At 46.5% G+C, this 21,043-nt stretch overlaps 2 protein-coding genes across 6 annotated transcripts in view; one reads left to right on the top strand and one right to left on the bottom strand.

The window, feature by feature from the left end:
• Positions 1-5,376: 5,376 nt before the first annotated feature.
• LOC135810241 (uncharacterized) overlaps positions 5,377-21,043 on the top strand; it is a 22,906-nt gene continuing 7,239 nt past the window's right edge. Inside the window, exons 1-16 of one of the 5 annotated variants that reach the window (XM_065323716.1) lie at positions 5,377-5,845; positions 10,737-10,894; positions 11,549-11,666; positions 12,066-12,174; positions 12,793-12,900; positions 14,579-14,695; positions 15,086-15,475; positions 15,954-16,067; positions 16,448-16,645; positions 18,074-18,379; positions 18,620-19,021; positions 19,229-19,290; positions 19,486-19,552; positions 20,061-20,170; positions 20,463-20,532; positions 20,960-21,043. The exon at positions 20,960-21,043 is cut by the window's right edge and continues 99 nt beyond it. In XM_065323716.1, the coding sequence (XP_065179788.1) occupies positions 5,676-5,845; positions 10,737-10,894; positions 11,549-11,666; positions 12,066-12,174; positions 12,793-12,900; positions 14,579-14,695; positions 15,086-15,475; positions 15,954-16,067; positions 16,448-16,645; positions 18,074-18,379; positions 18,620-19,021; positions 19,229-19,290; positions 19,486-19,552; positions 20,061-20,170; positions 20,463-20,532; positions 20,960-21,043 (2,583 nt within the window). In that variant the 5' untranslated portion in view covers positions 5,377-5,675. Of the gene's footprint in view, positions 5,846-7,027; positions 7,186-9,177; positions 9,303-10,184; positions 10,610-10,736; positions 10,895-11,548; positions 11,667-12,065; positions 12,175-12,792; positions 12,901-14,578; positions 14,696-15,085; positions 15,476-15,953; positions 16,068-16,447; positions 16,646-18,073; positions 18,380-18,619; positions 19,022-19,228; positions 19,291-19,485; positions 19,553-20,060; positions 20,171-20,462; positions 20,533-20,959 lie in introns of those variants that run through there. The other 4 variants (XM_065323720.1, XM_065323717.1, XM_065323718.1 and 1 more) reach the window with 4 other exon arrangements.
• LOC135810243 (N-sulphoglucosamine sulphohydrolase-like) overlaps positions 7,152-21,043 on the bottom strand; it is a 32,621-nt gene continuing 18,729 nt past the window's right edge. The window contains exon 15 of the mRNA XM_065323723.1: positions 7,152-7,170. The gene's annotated coding sequence lies outside the window, so the exon portion shown is untranslated. The remainder of the gene's footprint in view (positions 7,171-21,043) is intronic.

Raw genomic sequence — 21,043 nt, 5'->3', positions numbered from 1 at the left:
CGCGCAGTGCCGCTTTTGGATGAGATCTGGGCAAGGATTCTGCTGCTGTCCTACCATTCGGGCCAAATCACACCAGCGGGAGGCCCGCGAGCCCGGAATGATGGTGCACAAAGTTTGGGCAACCTCAAAGACCATCCGGCATCAGAATGAAAATGCTCGTGGCAACCCGAGTTTTTATCGTTATGGAGTGGTGTTGACCTTGCTCTGGGTCCTGTTGGCTGAGCAGAGCTCTGGCTGAGAGTGACTGAACATTAGCTAGCCCAGCGACTACAAGTAGGCTATGGGGGAGGGGGGTCATGGTCCCACAAACACAAGATTGCCAGTGTGTACCTGGTGTACTGCATGGTCACAGACAGTATTTGTCCTGTCAACATGACAGATCACCAGACCACACCTAGACGTCCTCACTCAGGTTTGGTCAAAGATCCGCACTGAATACAACTGGCGGCTTATCCAACTGCCTGTCCACCTCATCATGATTGTATGCTCCACTACCATGACTACTGCTAACGGTAATAAGTACCAGTGGTAGTACTACTACATGTACACCATGGTACACTGCCGCACTGGAGATCAGACCAGAAATAAAACCGGCAGGGGACTTCATTACAGTCATCACATCTCACTGATGACAGCGATGTCTGGCGACTCCTGTTTCTGATCTCATGACCTGTCCTGCCAGCCGAGATGTTGTTGTGGGACTCTACAGTCCATTCATAAAAAGATGGGTCCTGGCTCTGGCGAGCTCCCGTATTTGGCGATTTTTCGTGATTTCATCGTACACAGTGCAGTGCTGCGAACTTTGAAATTTGAAAAAGGGTCCAAAAGGGTGCCTGAACTGGGGTTCGAACCGCTGAATGCACTGTTGCAGGCGGGGTCAAACGGCCTGGATTTTGATGGTTTTTTCCAATTCAGTGCTTTTGGGGCAAAACCTGGCCGAAATCCTATTCTTGCTATGGCTTGCTTTTTGGACAAAAGAACTTCAGAAACATAATTGGAAGAGGATTCCATATGGGATTGCAGAAAAAAATTCTAAAAAAACTCAACGTTTGACCCATTTATGGCCAAAAGCTAGAAGTTCATTTTTTTCTGAATGGACTGTATAAGAGGACTTTCCAATGAGTCATACCGTGCGGCCTATGAGGATTCGGGCCAAAGATCATCGAGTTCACCACCGATCACCGGACTTGAAACGGAGCTTGGGTGGCAAAAAAAGAAGACTGCACTGGAAAGAAACAGTGTTTTTCGAAAGAAGTTCCATTTTGCATTCTGTAGTTTGAGAATACCAAAGGGCTGCTCGCGATCGGATGTTCCCACACCTGGATCGTCTTTGAGTTGTTATCGTTTTCCCTACGATGGAGAACGACGGAACCAGTGGATGACGGACACACGACTCGAGAACTTCGCTCCTTATGCAAATACTTCGAAGTACACGAATATTGTTCCATCACTTCGTTGGCGAAGAGAAAAGTCATGATCATCCCTGTCACCCCAGTACGTATCGAATTAACTAACTAACTTGTTCAGCTCATCTGTGGCAGCACCAGTAAAGGCGGAAACACGAAGATGATTCCGAACACTATCAACTTACTTAGTTTGTTGGGGTGCAAGGTATAGCTGGAGTTTGATGATTGATAGTGCTGATGCTGATGGTAATGACTAATGTACCCAGCTCTATTATGCACGTGCCTCTACATGACTGGTGGTGCTAGCTATAGTCTAGTACTGGCCCTGGGTGCAACTCCGGCATTATCTCTTCCATGCGAGTGTGTGTGCTTCACGTTCTGCACAATGTGTATTTCCTTTGTCATGGATAAATACTCTGATCGACCTACTTGCGCAATCTTCTTCTGCTTCCCACTTGGTTGCTGCGCTGTGCAGTTCTTCATCTGCTGCGGCACATACTAGTATACCTCATCTTCTGTCTGTCTGGTCAATTAGGTACATGTATTCAGCTTCTTGATCTTCTTGTGGTTAGGATCATCTTGATCTTACTTCTTGTGTAACTCTTGCAAAGGCAGTAATGGAAGACTGGACACTCTACCGGTAATCAGCAACTGCTTATGGAGAATGCCAGGTCGAGGGACGACCAAGAAAAAACAATTGCTGTATTGGATGTGCATTCATCAGCGTGTTTTAAGATCAGGACAACTAAGTTCGCCACTACACCAGCTTTTTTGGCTACATAGGAGCAATGATGATGATGGCCGTGTTTGACTTTGTCAGCTTTCATGCTACCAGCCACCACATGTCAACATTGTCATACTCGTACTGATAAGGAAGAAAAACCCACACACGCACGCACACGTACACACACACACACACACACACACACACACACACACACACACACATGGATACACTGACAGGCATGCGAAGCAAGAGAGACAGAGAAAGAGAAGTGAGACTACTTGTAGGTTATGGGCACGGTGCTCCAATTTCTGCCCAGCTGAAGTAAAATCCATGTACACTATTTTCGTGTAGTGTTCATTGACGGTGCCAGCCACTGGTGACCCAGTGGTGTAGGTGTTGACATTCAGCACACATCACATTTCAGTCTCCAGCGTGAATTCAGTCAAAACAACACTGCACTGCAGCAACATGGGAGCATGCTTCTCCCAGGCCCACCATGCAAGTGCAGTGTGCGCCAAGAACAATTCCAGGCAATTCAGCAGCTACCCAAGGATGGACAGGTTCAGCAAAAACACTCCGCGAGTGCCTGACGTTTGCAAACGAATTTTGTTGACAGTTGTTGTTTCTTCCTTCGATTGGGCAAGACACGATAATGTGCCAACCCAGCCAGCAATGAGACACATGCATTTGTATCCATCAGGGCTATTGTAAGCCTTTAGAGAGTCCTTTGCATATGCGCTGGGGACATTCACTAAATATTTAGAGAGGCCTGGATACCCAACGCAGGGGGATTGGCTGAAAGGTCTTCGTCCAGAGGTAAATATGGATCAATGTACTGGGCCCACGGATTCTGTCAATCTTCTCGCGGCAACGCCTCTTCAAGGCTGGAATAACTGCGGCTAGTAATCCTCGCGACTTACCGAAACTATTCACCACATCAAAGAAAAGCAAAAGTGCTTCACCACCGCGACGGCCTGCAACATCATTTGAACCGTACACCGAACAACACATTTTGATTCTCTTTTTGCCACCCAAGCACATTTTACCGTAGGACACGGACTTGTCTTATGAGTGATCTTTGGGTGGACACCGGGAAGGCGCCAAAAAGGTGATGTAATGGAAAGTCCTCTATACCTGGACGCGTAGTACCAAGAGTTGGTTATGGACTCAGTAGAGGCGACGGTTTCAAATAGGAAATAGGTTGCAAACCGGAACGGACTCAATATTCACTTTCTCTCTTGGTATTTTGATTAGAAAACATATGTCACAGTGAGACTACGATGTGTTATACTCCGAGCCAAAATTTCATGGCTCTGCGATGACCAGAAGCGCCATATCAAGCAGGTGAGTTTTTGACGTGTTGCTTCGCACTGCGACTTGAGTTTTACGACTTTCGAAAAATCAACTTCTTGTCGCAGGTAAACAGCGGCTCGCCTCTCGACAATAAAGCACCGCATACCAATCAAAACTAATGGAAGCACACACAAGGCTTATTGTTACTCTGTACTGGCCGTCGTGGAGCGATAGCAATTACCTAATTTCAGACCCAGAGTGAATTTGACGGGCACTCTAAAACGTGTCCGGTTTGGAGCCACCTCTGATTTGAACTTTTTTGAAGCGAAAAATTGGGCAACTTGGAGGCAATGGGTCAACACAAAGGAGTGGCTCAGTTCGATTGACTCTGGCCCCAGAGCAAACTTCAACATGCCAGTTTCCTTCCACAAACATATTTCGAGTGAAAAATCAACGTTGATGATCGTTTTGGGTCTATACAAATTTGGCTGTCAAAACGTTCCGGTATCGAGCCGTCTCCTCTACACTGCTTCCCAGGTTGTCGTTCAGTCAGTGCGGGGTGACTAGGGTCACAGCAGCCAGCAGACCAGGCAACTAGTCTACCACTGAGTACCAACTCTACAGTAGAGTCTACTACTCCTCCGATCCGAACGTAGATCTACACACAACGCACGACATGAGTCGTTGGCGTTTGGTCCCCTGTCACAGGCTGTGTCGGTGAGATTCAAGTGATCGATGTCCATGGAGGTGTTCCTCGCCGTTATCGTTTTGGGGGATGTCAACAGCAAAGCTATAACTAACAGCAAGAGTACTGTGTAGTCTTGCTAACCGAGATGTCCCAGCTTCACCAACATCGTCCACCCACCTGTGACCACTGCTCCAGTCTCAGCGTGGGGACCATTGTTACCGCAATCCTCCACTGTTTCAGCCCAAAAATATCCCAGGCCCATGGCCCAGCTGATGGCAGGAGTGCTCAACCACCACGTCTACATGTCGTCGTTGAGTAGCGATGCCACCATCCCAGGCTCAGGCTCCCAGGCTCGCAGAGAAATCATTAGTATTACATGTGACAGCGCATCGTGGCAGTGTTTGTGAGTCACCTTCTGGATACCCTGCGATCTGGCCAGACCTGAGACGTGCTGGAGCGCAAAGAAAAGTCGCACCACACTGATATCATGGATATGAGGCGACTGCTTCCTTGCTTGCATTTGCAATGAATCTCCGTGCTTTAATGTTTCACACCGGCGGTATTTCAATGGCACCGCGTACCGTGACGGGTGCGATCTCGAATCTTGACTCATGACTGGTCGACTCTTGGGTTGGCTTGTCTTGAGTAAAGATGAGGCTTGAGACAAAGTTGAGTGTTGAGTGTTGTGCATAGTGCATGACCGATTTCATGTGACTTCATGTACTTCACACGTGCGAGTATCGCTTTTCCCGGCCATGTAATGTATGCAGTGCACCCACGTCGTTCATGCCGATCGGCCTAGACTCGAGAGATCATCGATCATCTGCAGTGCAAGTGTACACCACCAACGAATGCTTGCGGTATGACTGTATACATGTAGTAAATAAAACGTGCACTTAGTATTTTTATTTACAGTGCAAGTGTCTTATCGTCGTAAGTATTAGTTATCGACATGTCAAATACAGTATCGTGTACATGACCTGCTGCCATCTAGTCTCGTGACGGAAGTCACACAGGAATCGTGTTGCTTGCAGCATGCCAACTAACTCCTGAGCTAGCTGGGCACCAGTCAGAAGTCACCGTGACATACACAAACAGGTCTAGCGAGTGCCATTTCAGCGCCGACACTGGCGATCGATCGACGACATGTCGACAGAGCCTTTTTTCCTTTTTTGAATGATCCAGAGCCTAGCCTCGCTCTGTACTAGACTGTAGATCTACGCGGTGCACCAGCACCATCTCATCTGTGTACCATGGTGTACAGTCAGCCTGCACCAGGCCGGACTGACGTGGCCGTGGGTTTCTAAATTCTGTCTTCTTTTTCGCAACGACTTTTACGTGCTGAGTTTGTCACCGAAAGGTATAGGGACTTCCTTTGCACAGAACCCATCGCCGGAAATCGATCTACAAAGTACCTCGTCAGTACCGATCGAGGTGGCCGAAGTGGGTGTTAGTGCGTTCGCTGACATCCAATATCAGCGCCGGTTCGAGCAGTATCGGAGCTGCTTAGTGGAACACAGTACACACCCCGTTCGTTCCTTCCTCGCCAACTCCGCTCTTGATGTCAGAATATTTGAATGGCTCGCTAGCTTCAGAGCCTACCGACGCAGCACATGTAGGATATTTGGTGATCGAAGCGCTGTCTTGGACGTTTGGAGCTACTAGTACTAATGTGGAGATGGCTGACGAGAGGACAAGGAGCGATCTGGTGGATGGAAACGTCAATAACAGGTATGACTCTGGGGCTGTTCTGGTGCCAATGCAGACGGAATCACAATAATATTTTTCGAGGTTGAATCAATGAAGCAGGAAATAGCTTCCTAGATCCTGTGAAGCTAGCTAGCTAACTAGGACTGAGGTCGTGAGGAACCAACTTTGAACGTTTGAATGTCAGTTATTAAATTTTTGTTGTGCCAACCCCCTTCGAGTCATAGCCTTGAGGATTTTAGGCCGTGGTCCATTGTTGGTGTTCGCTTCGTATTATTCTTGTGCTTGATCGCGTTGAGCCTGGAATTGGTAACGATTGTGTAATAGTGTTGTAAGATGTGATTGCTGTGGTGGCTGCTGTTACAGCGTGTCTTCGTATGTACACGCGGTCCGAATCGTTGTTCTTTGTCGCAAACTGTCCGAACAACACTGGCGGTGTTCGGAAGTTGGTCGGAAGTAGTTCAAACATGTCGTTGAATATGGGGAGTACTGGCGTTTTGTTGTATTGTGTGTTTCGGCATGATCATGCCGCCGTACAAAAACACACGTTTGTGCAGATTGTGGTGCTAGCCGAAGCAGTAATAGCGTCACCGACTATGGCTCTGTCACAACGGGTTCGTATTGCCACTAAGTCCTAAGCGTATGTCCATGTCTCTTCGTTCAATGTCCGTTGCGAGTCTCCGCAAATAGATGTAGATGATTTTTGTCGTCGTTGTAAATATTCTGGAGTGTGTAGTGGTGACGCAGCATTAGCAACGATTACTGTTCAGAGTTTGTGATGTTGCAGACTGGACATTGATCAGTCTACTCTCATGTTTGTCTGGTCCAAATTTGCTCAAGTATCAGCACCGGACTATCGCTGTCACGATGAAGTGCCTTGGACTTGGAGAGAGTTTTCCACTGCATAGCTAGCGGTGGAGACTGTAGATCTAGAGTCGCGTGTGTGTGTGGACAAGACGAGGCTTCCTGCAGGCTGCACGTGCCGGTGTTTTCGGGTTTCCCCAGCCTTTTGAGGCGAACGTGCACGTGTGCAGTCCAAGAAAAGCTAATGACTATGTAGTAATGAGTGCTTTGCAGGTGATAATGGGCTAATAAGGTAGGGCTGGTGACTACAGGAAGTAGCGTCCACATTCTCATGGGCATTACTGACATTTGACCATTGGCATTGGCTATGTCAACAACAGCACTCCAAATTCCACCTGGTGGAGTATATCTGCTCATAACTGCAGTGGAGTGGATGCCACACGGTCATGATCTTATGGTTGGTCATGCATTTCTAACTCCTCTGTGAACTGGATCCTGATCCATACCTGTGGAAAGAACCGTGACCTACTTGTACTTTGGTGACAGCTACTACTTTATTGGTAAGGACACTACCATGTTACCCTCAGCCTTGGTTTACAGCGGTGGTGGGTGGGGATGGGGATGGGGAGAATGGGTAACCTGTATCCAGACGTTCCCTAACATTCCATCAATAATGTTTAGTATCCCTCTTAGACTATTTCTAGCAGCTGGGTGTCCAAGTTGTGAACACATCTGGGACTCTACTTTGCCTTGCTGGCTCTGTTGTTGGTGAGAAGCCAGCGCTGGTGCTGGCTAATTCGTACGGTGGAGAATTGGTATTAGTATCCAGGTCCGGGATTAGTATATGTGAAGTTTGTGATGGTCCACAGCGGAGAGTGTCTCTTTCATTGGAAATTATTGCTATGCAGAGGCCTAGCCGCCCCAGAGAATATCCACATACGCCGTGCAGTTCATTGGCGACTCTTGCCGTTGGCTGATTTTGTACATCTCCCTACCGCCATGCTGGGAATAGTGTATATGCAGTGTCCATCCTCCGGTATAGCTTTAATTAGTTGTGACATCCATAGCTGATCAGCTCCTGGATTGGAAGGGTGTGTGTGAATTAAAATGTGTGTGTGTGTATTATAATATGGTGTCAATTGTTTGGGGTGTGATTACTTCAAAGTAAATGCATTGATTTCCATTATTTCCCCAGTCTGGGTCACGCCCACGGACCTTGTAGCACCACCAGTACTCACCAGTACTCACCAGTACTCTTGCTGGTGCAAGCCCGGCAGAGAGCCTGGAGACTGGGTCTGGATAACACAGTCCCTAGATGATAAACAACTCTTTACTTTTGAGTCTTTAGTATCCAACAGGTCGGATATCTCTATGTATCTTGTGTTACCTTCTCCATTCCCTGGGTTTGTCAATGGCTCACTTGTATTGATAGCATTGATGGGGTGATTAATTGCAGGAAGTGGATGTGATGTCATATCTAAATTGGTTTATGGGATACATGGTACACTGTGCATACAGTTATGCATTTTATGCGGGCGTTGTCTTTGAGTACTGACTGATGTATAGACACCGGCACAAGCCCTGGCATTCTGTATGTAGCAGGGTATGTGGACGGTTGCACACCCACACACTCACTTCAGCACGTGCAGGGAGTTAGTCCGGTCCAGTGGTGCATCCAGCCTAGCCTAGCCTAGCTTCAATACGAACAGTGACTACACAACATTGTAGCCAGATATCTAGGCTGATCATGCATGCTGGCGACAGTGTACACTACATGTAGGGCTTCTGCTGTAGTATAGGGAGCCAAACAACCAGCACTCTTACTTGCGGGATGAATGTGTCCACACTGTGCTGTACTGCCCTGGAGTATGCACACCCTTGTAATCAGGCTGATGGGCTATTAATCCCTAGCGGCCTATTATATTATTGTGCTGGTAATTATGACTGAGTATGGCTCCAGTCATCACCCTGATGCTGTCGCCACTCCGGTGGTATCCCAGTGATGGCTGTACTGCTACCTAGGTTGTAGTGCGTATGGCGTTTGCACACTGAGGGCTGTTGCCATACCTGTCACTGAGGGCTGTTGCCATACCTGTCTCTTTACAGTCACCGTATCATGCCTATGCGCTGTACACTGTACACTGTTTGGTTTCCCAAGTATTAGTTTCTAACCTTGCTACACTTGCTACACTTGCACACCAATCACTACATGCAGTCAGTCTAGCTTTACTGGCACCAAACTGAACTGTTAACACACCACCGTCTCTGTTTGTGCCCCAGTTCCCAACTCTTTCTTGCTGTCTTCCCGCACAATTGTGTCAAAGTTTGAGGTGTAGGAGTTGTGGGTCTTTGCTTATCCCGTCACTGAAAGACTAGCTAATGTTGAGCCTGTTTGAATACTACTAAAACATCAGGAACAGACATATGGCACTGTTTTAATTGCAGGAAGTCAGGAAGGCTTCAATGGTACAAGTAATGCAGGCTGCTGTAAGCTGTGGGCCCCTTCTCTCCTTTACCAGTAGCAGTAGGAGCTGGGAAGTGTTTTAGTCTGAGACTATTAGGATAGAATGGCCGAGGCATGTGGACAGGAGTGGAGTTTTTTGCCCATGAGCTCATCCTCCCTCAGTATCAGTACAGTCTGTGTGGACATGATTGACTTGCCCATCAGCCTTACCAGGTATATGTAATAGAATATGCTATCCACCCGTTGTGTATGCTGCTTGCACATGCCTATCAAATTGCCCCCCCCCCCCCCCCCCATCCCTCAGCTGGACCAGGTCAGAAGGGTGAAATGGCTTGACTATACCTGACATGTATATTTCATGGGCATGAACCTACTGCCCCACTAAAGCAGTGGAATGCCTTTTGGCTAGCACTATCTGTGTTTTTTTTTTGTTTTTTTTTGTTTTTCTACAAAATCCACATATCTCCAGACACTGGGGTGAATGATGGAGTGTGGTGTGCTATAGGATCAGTTCAGAATTTTGCACGAGTACTAGTAGGCTGGGATGCCATGGTGTACTGCCTAGTTTACTATTGTGTGGACTACTGTGAGAGTTGGAGAATGAATCTAGTCACTGTGACATCACGTTTTGTTGAAGACTGGAAGCATCAGATTTTCAACTGGTTGATTGGTAGCATGATTGGTAGCAATTTGCGAAATAGTCACATGTTATGAGCTAACTGCACGTCTGGCTGACATTGGTTGCTCACAGCTGTGGTCCATGAGGTTGGCAGTGCAACTCACTGTGCAGTCCTCTTTTTGATGGACGGTTTGCATCATACATTGTGGTATGGTAGCACGGCACGGCACGCTGCTTCTTGACCTGCTGCTGTTCAGTGTGCTGTGGCCATATCTGGATACCACCTGGCCATATGGACTATCCGCACTGATATACCTGTACCGGTGCATGTACATTGTGATAACAAGCATGTCCCAGGCTGTTGTAAACAAGTTTGTTTGATCCTGTGCCTATATCAGTTCATGTCCATCATTCAACATGGCTACAACTAGTAGAGACTCATGTGATATAGAGTTGTAGTATCCGTGGATGATGGTTCAGCAGTACTATGATGAAAAGGCTTTGCTACTATTGAGTATTGTGCAGTATCGAGTTGTAGTACTCCTGATTGGGCTATCTAGTTCAGTGTGGCATTGATTTGAGGAGGTATTCAGTTTGCATATTGACTGGCAAGTTCCTGTGCTGCACAGGGTCAGGGCTCTAGCAGCTTGTATTGCACAAGTAGAAGACTGGCGTATGCTGTGTGGCATAGCTATTGTTATTGCTTTATAGTAGCTCCTGGGCTGAAAGAGAACACTCTGACATACTGTTTCACTGGCTAGAGCTCTACAGCAGTACGTGTTGACAGTGAGTGAACACTACGGTGGAGATGGATAATGTTGAGATGGAGATGAGCGCCTTTGCTGGCTTCATGTCCACCACCCGGTATGGCCCAGTTGAATTGCCTGGAGATCATTAAACAGTATGTCCTAACTTTCTCCAGTATTGGTACATTCACTACGGCTCTGAGGTGTTGTGATACCTGAAGTGACTGTAATGGTACGAGGGTGTGTGTTGGTCTTGGATGCCTGGTGTTTCACCCACTGCAGCACATGGTACGTTGTGGAAGATTCTGATGTACCCGTAGCCCCTGAAGACACCAAGACCGAGGACAGTGACATGAAGCTGCTTTCCACCATGTCCCTTCCGAAGGCCAATGACGCAGAGCTGGGTAAACTGTTGTCTCGTAACTATGCCAACGTGACCGGTAAGGAGTTGTTTTAAACACTAGAATCACTGTTTACTGTGTGAGCGGACGTCTGACCGTGTGTGTGCAGAATGTGTATATACTGACATAGCATGTGTATATACTGACATAGCTGCTATGTGTATATACTGACATAGCATGTGTATATACTGACATAGTTGCTATGTGTATATACTGACATAGTTGCTATGTGTATATACTGACATAACTGCTATGTGTATATACTGACATAGCTGCTATGCGTATATACTGACATAGCTGCTATGTGTGTAAGTTACATAGCAGGTGTAGTGATGCAGAACGACCACAAGTGTAGCTTATACTGACGCAATGTAGTGCTTGTGATAAGTTATTGTAGTCTGGATTGAAAGAAAACATGTGCTCTTCTCCGAAAGGTCTACAGGATTTTGTAGGAGTGGAATCTTTACAGGGAAAAAATAGGCTGACTGAGTTGATCATGCAGTTGTTCAGTTGCTGATAGTGCAGTTCCTTCTCATGATCCAGTGGATGATTCGATGTTTTGTTCAGTTGTGGAACTTGTCGTGCATTTGACTTAAGATGCCCGAAACCCGGCCCTAACCCGGAGTGAAGTCTGTGTGTGGCCTCTAACTCAAATTGTGTGTCCACCATTTTGTTGCCTTGGCTACCGTGCAGGTGGTGAAGTCCACTCACAGCCAATCATAGTTGTGCCGGCATCGTCATGGAGAAACCTGCTCTATGAAGACATATCGTCATTGACAACACTGTTTAGATTTATAGTCTGGGCTAGTAGGTAAGTGGGTTATGGTTGCTAGTGTCTGCATGCATTGCTTTGTACCTTGGACTTGGTGTAGGAATGTGTCCATGTGTAGCGATCCTTTGATCCATGGGTAGTGCATGGGTGTACCTGGTACTCGCTGCACAGATATGTCTTAGCCTGCTTGCCCTAACCGTTTAGTAGCATGCAGGGAGTGTACTGTAGCATGCAGGGAGTGTACTGTAGCATGCGGAGAGTGTACAGTATATAGTTTATAGCTATAGAGTTGTGCATGTACCGAGCTGTGCTATTCACAAGGTTGGACTGTATTTCCGCCTAATCTAGTTCAGTTCACCTACAGGCCACACAGCATCATATTGCTGTAGTCTTGACGAATAACATATCATGTTGAATGTGATGGTGTTGTTCTTACAGCTGTCATTATCAGCCAAGTCACAGTACACAACTGACCAGGTATCTGATTGTGAGTGACTTGAGAGATGCGGACTGGGGCCAAGTCAAGCAACTGTTAGCACTGTTCAAGGTACGGCACATGAGCATACTCACTGCAGTGTTACTTGTACCCTTTCTCAATCATTGCTACTGCACTGTGAAACACATGTACATCCCGCAGTGCATCACAGCTGTGTAGTGTCCAGGTAGCTATGTACTTATCAACAGCATGGAGCGACAATTCTGGAATAGGTACTAGCGGAAAAGAAGGGGGGAGGGGGGGGGGGGGGAGAGATAGGGAAAAGAGACGAGAAGAGAAAAGAAAGACAGTGCGTGTGCTTATGTGAATGAGAACTACACACACCGGACCAAAGAAAGAGAGTGGGAAACTTATGTTAACATGAATTTGAAGCACTCGGTTGGCCAGCTCCAAAGCTAGGCCCAGCAGAGGGCTTAGCACCTGTAGTGAAAGGACTGGGATGATACTACAGGTATGCAAGAGCCATGGGTCAGTACTTAGTAAACATTGCAGTTGGTTTGGTAGTTGGAGTGGTAACCTGATCGCGTGCATCCACTTGTGTGTGTGTGTGTGTGTGTGTGTGTGTGTGTGTGTGTGTGTGTGTGTGTGTGTGTGTGTGTGTGTGTGTGTGTGTGTGTGTGTGTGTATCTCTGTGTGTATGTGTCTGTTCTCTATGATTCCTCTATTCAGGATGTCCTGCCTCCCGGTGTACAGCGTGTAGTTCTACTTACACGGTCCAATCGTCTTAGCCTGGCCAAGTTTAGCATCAAATCATTCCTGGATGAGCTACCATTCAAGGTAATAACGTCAGATGTTATTTCTAGTAGTGTAGTAATTCTGAAAGTGGAGTCACTCAGTGTATACCAATATGCTGTTACTAGCAGTGCAAACATTCAATCACTATCATATGTGCATACACATAGTCCAATTTTAACCTTGTTCCATTGCAAATGTGTGAATATGTTCTTGTGTCTATGACTAAGAGCTTGCCTATACTGTGTATGTAGATCTATGGGGAGCCTCTCTACACTTAGATCTACCCTGCAGTGAGATAATACCAATCAATAGTAGGTCCAATAACACTAGCAGTTATGGATAGCCTATCGTCAGGCGAAATTACTGGTCAGTCGGCGACATGCATTTTTCACAAAAAATTGCGTTTCACCTGCTGGGAGAGTATGCGTGTACTCGAGTCTCATCCTGAGCACGTTTTTTTTCTTCTTTTTTCAGCTCCAGTATAGCTGTATTTTTCATTGCAAAGCCGTCCTCGATTGTTGTGTTCGTTGTTCAAACGAAGTGGACATTCAATCATGAAGGCAGAGGACATAGGAGCTTGATTGGAGTTTTTCATGGCATAGGACGGCCACACAGAGACACTTGGGATTTTCTGAATATAAAATACCGTACGCACGATGCTGAGATCAATTTGTGCGATATCAAATTGTTTGTGATCTACCACATCGAGCAGAACGGGATCCAAACACAAGCTTACCGACGGTTAGGCTGCCGACCTGACTGGACAAATGATCCCTGGCTTCACCAGACGCCAGACGTCGGACACCATGTCCTTTGCCGCGACGTCCATCTCCAAAAAGAACTCTATCTTCGTCGTGAAAAGGCTTGAAATACTCAATATTCAACCGAGATTCGCGGTCTCACCCTTTCTCAGATCGAATCATTTTTTGTTGTAGCAGTTGCAGGGCAGATCCCCGCCACTACTTCAACAGAAGATGGCTCCAAAGCATGCCTGGAACAAGCCATATCGAGGTTGCAAGCCACCCCTTTCAGCACTTTTTTTTGAAGAAATTCGAAATTTCAATGGTGGAAGATATACTATGAAGAGAATTTCAAAAAGTATGTTTCGCGGAGCGATCGCTCAACCTACGTCATTCAAACTTTGCAGGATGGTTCAGACGTACATGCTAGGCATGGAACCACAGAAGATGATATCATAGCTGACACACAGAGTCACACACACAGCAGATTCGTGTGCACAGATACTAAATTAGTGGACGTCGTCATCTTCTTCCCGCTGATCTCAAATGTACTATGACGTGCTATTTCGCCTGACGCTTAGTAGGTAGACACACTGAGACATAACATGTGATTTGAATTACGACAATGCAAGCTACAGTAATCAACACAGTGTTCAAATTTGGCAGTCTAAATCCTTCCATTGCACTACCAACACCCTGGTTATCCAGGCCTGGAATGTAGCTTGTAGCCAAACCCCTGACTCAGACAGTCCACAAAAACCTATAGCACAGTATCATAACATTCCTATTCAGGTATGTGATTAATGCCTTCCCAATACGGTGTGCCAAGTATATGCATATTGTAGTTATGCTACTGATGATGCTATACTACTGGTGGTGCTATGCTACTGATGATGCTATACTACTGGTGGTGATGTTGATGCTGCTGGTATTAAATGGTGATGGTGTTGTTGATGGTGTTGTTGATGGTGTTGCTATAGGTCGAAACATTGAACACTCCCCAATCGTTGAAGACCATGCTACCCGCATCAGACCTGCCAGTGGAACTTGGTGGACTGCTCAAGTACAACAACGATGACTGGATGTACCTGTTCATTGTAAGCCACTACAGACTACAGTCAGTGTTGTATGTAATGTATGCATACTGAATACATGTAGCAGTGCATGGAAAATGGACGTTGCTGATCACATGCACGCCCGGTGACCGTCGTAGCCATAGCCAAGGATGTATTCTGAAGTTTGAAGTTCCGCTGAATTCTTTTCTTACTTTGTCTTCTGTCAGGAAAGCATCCTGCCTGATGACTACAAGTGGAAGGGGGGAGGAGGAGGAACTAGGGAGCACAGAGTTTAACAGGGTAGTAGAAGTGCATGGCTACTGACAAGAGGCAGTAGAGCATGAACTTATCTGTGTCCAGTGTGTCCAGTGTGTGATGGTCACTTGAGTGGTTTCCTGTGTTCCATTGCCTGCTGCTTGCTGCCCACTACAGAAAGGAGAGACACTGTGTGACACGTGCAAGGCAACATCTACAACACTATCTGAAACAAAGAAAGATTGCCAAACTTTCACGGTGCTAGCCACAGCAACCGAGACAAAGTCTGCCATAGACGAACTCCATGAGGACGTCGAGTCTGCTCTGGAGCATGCCCAGCAGCTGTTGGATCGTTGCATGGAGTTTGTGAGTAAGATGCTTACAGAGCATCACAAGTATGGTCTGGCGTCTTCCACCAATCATTACGCTGGTATACCATCACGGGTACAAGCAGCCCTCACCGCACTCAGCATGGACATTGACCAACTGACCGAGACATGGAAATGGCAGAAGGAACGACTCGACAACTTTAGGCGGACTCAATCCTTCAGAGAACTCATGGATCAGGTCAGCTGTGCTCTTGCCTCGGAGTGATGTGCTGCGAATATATACTTGTATGGTATCATGAGTGCTCGTAGAGTCGTAACCACTGCCACTAACCCTGAGTTAATAACTAACAATGTAGTGGTGCGGAGCAGAGACTGAGGTGATAGAGCACGGCATGTGACTGTGCAGAGTGTCCGAGCATTCTTTTTCTATCTTGTGCATCATGTAGTCCCAATGCAACTTACTATGCACGCAAAAAAAAACTCAGCCTTGTTCAAAAATGCTTGGTTATCTTTCTCTAATAGGTATAGGCTCAGGCAATTAATTATTTCTACAGGTGTAAGGTGATAAGATGCAGGCAATGTACATGGCAGTAGCATAGAGGATGATTCTATAAACATTCACTTTGTGTTTCCACCACTGCCTTCAAATAACTTGATACTTAGGCAGAGTAGACCCTGTTCTAAAACCTCTTTCATGGTTGCCTCGGTTGCTACAGGTATCGAATGATATTGAAGCAGAACATCAGAAAATGAGCAAGGACTTTGGAACCTCTCTGTCCACTGCAAGGAGTCTTCTAGCTGACCATAAAGCACTGACAGAGATGTTGATGGTAAGACTAGTGGTATTCAGGGGAGTTTTGATTTCTATCGTTTGCTGTTTGAGGGGAGGAGGAGAGGAGGGAGGAAGGGGTGAAAGGGGATATGAAATGATATAACTGTTAGGTCAAACTGCTAGCGTAGGACAGTGTTTCTATGCGGAGTCAGAGTTTTATTGTCACCTTCCATCAGTCACTGCATTGCAGGTCTTTGACTGCTTTGGTTAACAAGGCATTGTTTGCCCGCATGTGGTTCCATCTCTCCCTCTGGCCTATGATCACCCATCTGTGTGTCTTGCTGTACTTCTTTATCTTTACCTCAATGATCATTACTTGGTGATTGTTTTTTTCTGTGTGTGTGTCTATATGCGTATGTTTGTTTGTTTGTGCACTAGACTGGCATTATTGCTAGTGGCAATGTTCTGGCAGCTGAGAGTCATGTTGTAGTGGAACGACCACACTGCTACAAAGCTGATCAACTGAATGAGAGTGCATGTAAACTGACACAACTTCAACAAGCACTGGTGCAGGGTATTGAGCAGAGGACGTCTAACCTGGAGATGTCGGTCGAGTTACAAACTATCGTCGAACAGGTAACTAGTTATGTGTTTGCTGTTAACCCTTTACCGGCAAGTTACTTTTGTATATGAAATCCATAACATTTAGAAGGATGCCAATAACTCACAACGAGGCCACATTTTGTATGTGCAAGTTATGTTTTATTGGAAGTCTAGTACTAGTTCTTGACCATGGAAAAAATTATTTTCTCATACCACACACATTTGCTGCTAAATTGGCGCCTCTACGTCTAAACACGGAAATTGTACACATGCAAATCGTCAGAGTTCCGACATTGACATGATACTGCCAAAACAAGTCGACTTCGGAGCGGAAACAAACGCCATAGCCATCACAAACTTCAGTGGCCATGCCTCGCTCGCAAATGAGAGCAGCATCGCCCCAGAATCGCTGTCAGACTTTTTGAAGCTCCGTAAGGTCTCACGCACGCCGCGCTGCGCTGCCCTCACTCAGGTACGTAGAAAGTCGATGGCCTAAATTCCGTCTCTGGGAGACTGTCGACACGGGGATTGCTCTCCATGGCTTCCCCACCATAAGCACCATCAGATTATTCCAGGTACATCACGACGACATCGTCTTCAGCGGCTGGCGCTCCCCATATTTGTGTGAGAATTTACTTGGCGTGCGCCCCGCTCCGTAATTTGAAATTCGCTTGCATCAGTGGCTGGAACGAAGCATTTATCTATCCGTCGTCGGTCCCAGAGCGAATGACTGCTAGGTCCTCGTCGGAGAAGTTATCCGAGGACGAAAGGAACTCACTGCGCAAGAGAAAATGCACCTGACAATGTTTTGACGGGGGTGGACGGCATTGTCGGCGCGCGTGTATTTCCGTAAGTTTTCGATCGCGCAGTTCTCAATGAAATCAAATGGGACACGCGTGGATCTCTTCAGCTACGGATAGGATCATACCTTAGCTGTGTGAGGGCCACGGGAAATCCCCGTGGGCTGATGCTTCCCGTCATGCCAGGCATGGTTTTGTATGCATGTCGAATGCGTCAACGTTGACGTATTCAAGTATGGGGCTGCCGGTAAAGGGTTAAGCTCTAAGGCAGCTGTGAAGACAATAATTATATGAGTCATCAGCGATTGTCTACTTACAACTCCTGGTTTAGTACTTGAAGTATCATTGACGACTGGTTATTCCTGCCCCCAGCCTCTGTATGTGCATTGGATTCATGCACTGATGGCACTGTTTGTGTTGCAGACCTCTGGTCTCACTGTGTCTATACCTGTCTCTGGTCTCACAGTATCTATACCTGTCTCTGGTCTCACAGTATCTATACCTGTCTCTGGTCTCACAGTATCTATACCTGTTATCAACCCACTGTAAACTGACTGCACGGACTGAGGCGCTGTCTTCCATGTTTACCATGACGACGGTGTTGTACATGACATACTCATAGACACGTGCATTGTATGTGTTCTCTACGCTGTACTCGCAGGGTACTGGTCTCTGTGAAGAGGGTCTGCATCTTCTAGCTACACAGTCCATGGAGCAGTGTCTCTCTGAAGGTGGCACAGCCGATGTTCTCACCAATCTCAGCCGATACCTTGACCGCTTGGAGGACACTGACACGCACAAGATGGATCTCATTGTCCACGCTCTGCCACCAAACAACCTACTGAGTGAGCAAGTGAGAAAGCTGAAGAAGAAGATGGGTGAAATTCAGAATCTTGTGACAGCTCGGATAGAGGGTGTGCACACACTGTCTAGCAAGCACAATGAGCTGAAGGGACAGCTCACTGCCGTAAGTGTTATGAAATGTGTATCATGATATCACTGGCTTGCTCTTACCCTGTTGTGTTTTGAGGGACTGCTATATTGTGCCAGGGTGGGAAGTGAAAAGGAGGCAAACGGGGAAGTTAACTGTGTCTCTTCTGTTTGTGTGTGTGTGTGTACGCATGTGTGTGTACGCATGTGTGCGTATGCATGTGTGTGTACATGCATGTGTGCATGTGTTTTGATGTGTCTGTTTGTGTGTGTTCAGCATGCTGAGGGAAGTAGCTTGAGTGGGGCTAGTACTGGCAGTGTTACTCCACCACCTCTGCAGGACACAGCTGGTAGTGCAGCATGTGCCAGTAGCCTGTCATCAGATACCAGCTCTAAGTCATCACCTAGACATGATCGAGCACATCGATTTCAAGATCGCATCGCACACTCGAGAAGTTCCGGCGCATTAGTGACCCCTCGGGTGACTCCAAAGGGTTTCACTTCGCCACAAACTGGACACAGACCGTACCCAATGACACGGAGTTCAACCGTAGGTGGTTCTTCAAGTGATAAGATCACATCAGCTGAACGACAATCACACCACTCCTCTCTGCATTTCAGTCCGGCTAGAGGAATTTCCTTTCCCAGTCAGTTGGATTCTTCTCTTGGTGAAGACAGTGTAAGTTGTCCATTGTTGGTTTGTTGGTGTTGCACACTGCCATCATGGTGAGTGATTTCAATGCTGGGTCAGTGTTTGTACTGTTGGTGTTGTTCTTTGTTAACTAGCGTGCATTCACCCAGTGTGGTTTTGCTTCCGGCTTGTTGAACTCATTGTGTCTATAACCAAGGCATTGTTCGTATTTCTTCCTTTCTTTCTGTTTCCCAGGGTGTGTTCAGTGGGGTAATCGAAGACTCAGAAACTAACTCACGTGTTCTGGAGAAAAGAGGGTGAGGACATTAAACATACCAACATCTCATCTTTCTTGTCTCTCTCTCTCTCTCTCTCTCTCTCTCTCTCTCTCTCTCTCTCTTTCACGCCATATTAGAATATCATTTGTGACGATTCTAGTTTCACTTTTTGACATTATGTATTCATGCTGTTTGTGTGATGTTGATTACACTTATGTGACTGCCCTCACACAGGTATATCATGGCTGAGCTTATCGAAACTGAGCGTACCTACATTGACGATCTGCAAGAAACCCTTGATGTAAGTATGATCCACGCTTGCTACATGTACCCGCCATGTCTTCTGACATCCGGGATTGTGATTGTTGCCTTGTTGTCTGCTGTAACTGTTGCCTTGGTGGTGCTACTAAGCAATCCGGAGTGTGGCAAGCCACAGGCTGGGTCTACCATGATAATATCTTTCAGGGATTTTACTCCTAAAATCTCAACCCTCCTGCCGCTTTTGCCATAAGGCATACGATGACCCCCCTCCAGCCTGCATGTGGTACAAGTTCTGCATGTAGTGTATGACTATGAGTGATGTTCTCACATGTACACTACACTACTGGCGGGTGCTGAAAAACGACCAGGCTAGGACTTCACCAAGGGCACAGCATACCGATGTATACACGGTGACTTAACTGTGCATGGACTGTAATACTTGAAAATAAGAACGGCCTAGGCTGCGAGGCTGACCTCCCAGTTCTTTGGCGACTAACAGTGCTGTATTAATATTATTATTATCATTCTGTTGTGTGTCTGTGTCACAGTATTATTGGACACCTATGAGACCAGACAATGAAGCTGTTCCAGCGTCATGGCGTGCTAAGAGGAACATACTGTTTGGTAACCTACCTAGGTTGCTGGAGTTCCACAAGACGTGAGTTTTGACCTGGATGCTACAGGTAGTGATGATTCAATCTGTATGTAGGATAACGTATTGAGTCTAGATACATACACAAGGGTGTAACAGTTACTCCAAGCAGTGCCTCACACAATGCATTGCAGTTATACCTTTGTCCATGTATTGCTTGTTGATGTAATTGCATGTAGTAAGCTTCGCACACTTCAATGCGGCACTCTGCATGTTGTACATTCTGAGTTGCTGTGCTTCGCTTGCATCCTTAAACCCCCTTCCTGGAATCTTGAATATCTCCGTCTTGCTTCTTTAGTGTGTTCAGAGATGAATTGGAGTCTTGCGCCGACAATCCAGAGCGAGTTGGACTTTGCTTCTTGAACAAGGTAACATTGCTGATCTGTCATTCACTTCTTGCGGTTTCTTGTTTTCACTGTTTGTAATGTTTGTAATGGTGTTTAGTAATTATTGGTAATCCCGGCCAGCGTGTTGTCAAGTGGTCATCACATCATCCAGGATGGCAAAGACCTCTCTCTCCCTATCTTGTGTGATGACATGGGGAACGCTCACACATTGTACTGTATACGGACCTTGTAGCTACCCCGACACAAGCACTACTCTTTCCTTTGCGGACTAGACTCCCCCCCCCCCATCTGCCAAATCTACTCAGAACCACAAACATTACCAATGTTCATAAGTTTGAGGGAAAAAAGTTGGCTTGCCATCTGCTACTATTATCAGGTGCCCTTGTTCTCGAATTTTCATTGTTTTGTTTTTTGTGTCTGTGTGTTTCTTTATATTTCACCTAATCAGCAACGCCAGTTCCAGCTCTATGTATCCTACTGCAAGAACAAATACAAGTCTGATGCGTTCTTAGCCGAGCTGGATATGAACTTC

This window comes from Sycon ciliatum, chromosome 2 (genome assembly GCF_964019385.1).
Source record: "Sycon ciliatum chromosome 2, ocSycCili1.1, whole genome shotgun sequence".
NCBI lineage: Eukaryota > Metazoa > Porifera > Calcarea > Leucosolenida > Sycettidae > Sycon > Sycon ciliatum.
The sequence above is the reverse complement of the archived record's forward strand: the minus strand, read 5'-3'. Positions and strand labels throughout refer to the sequence as shown.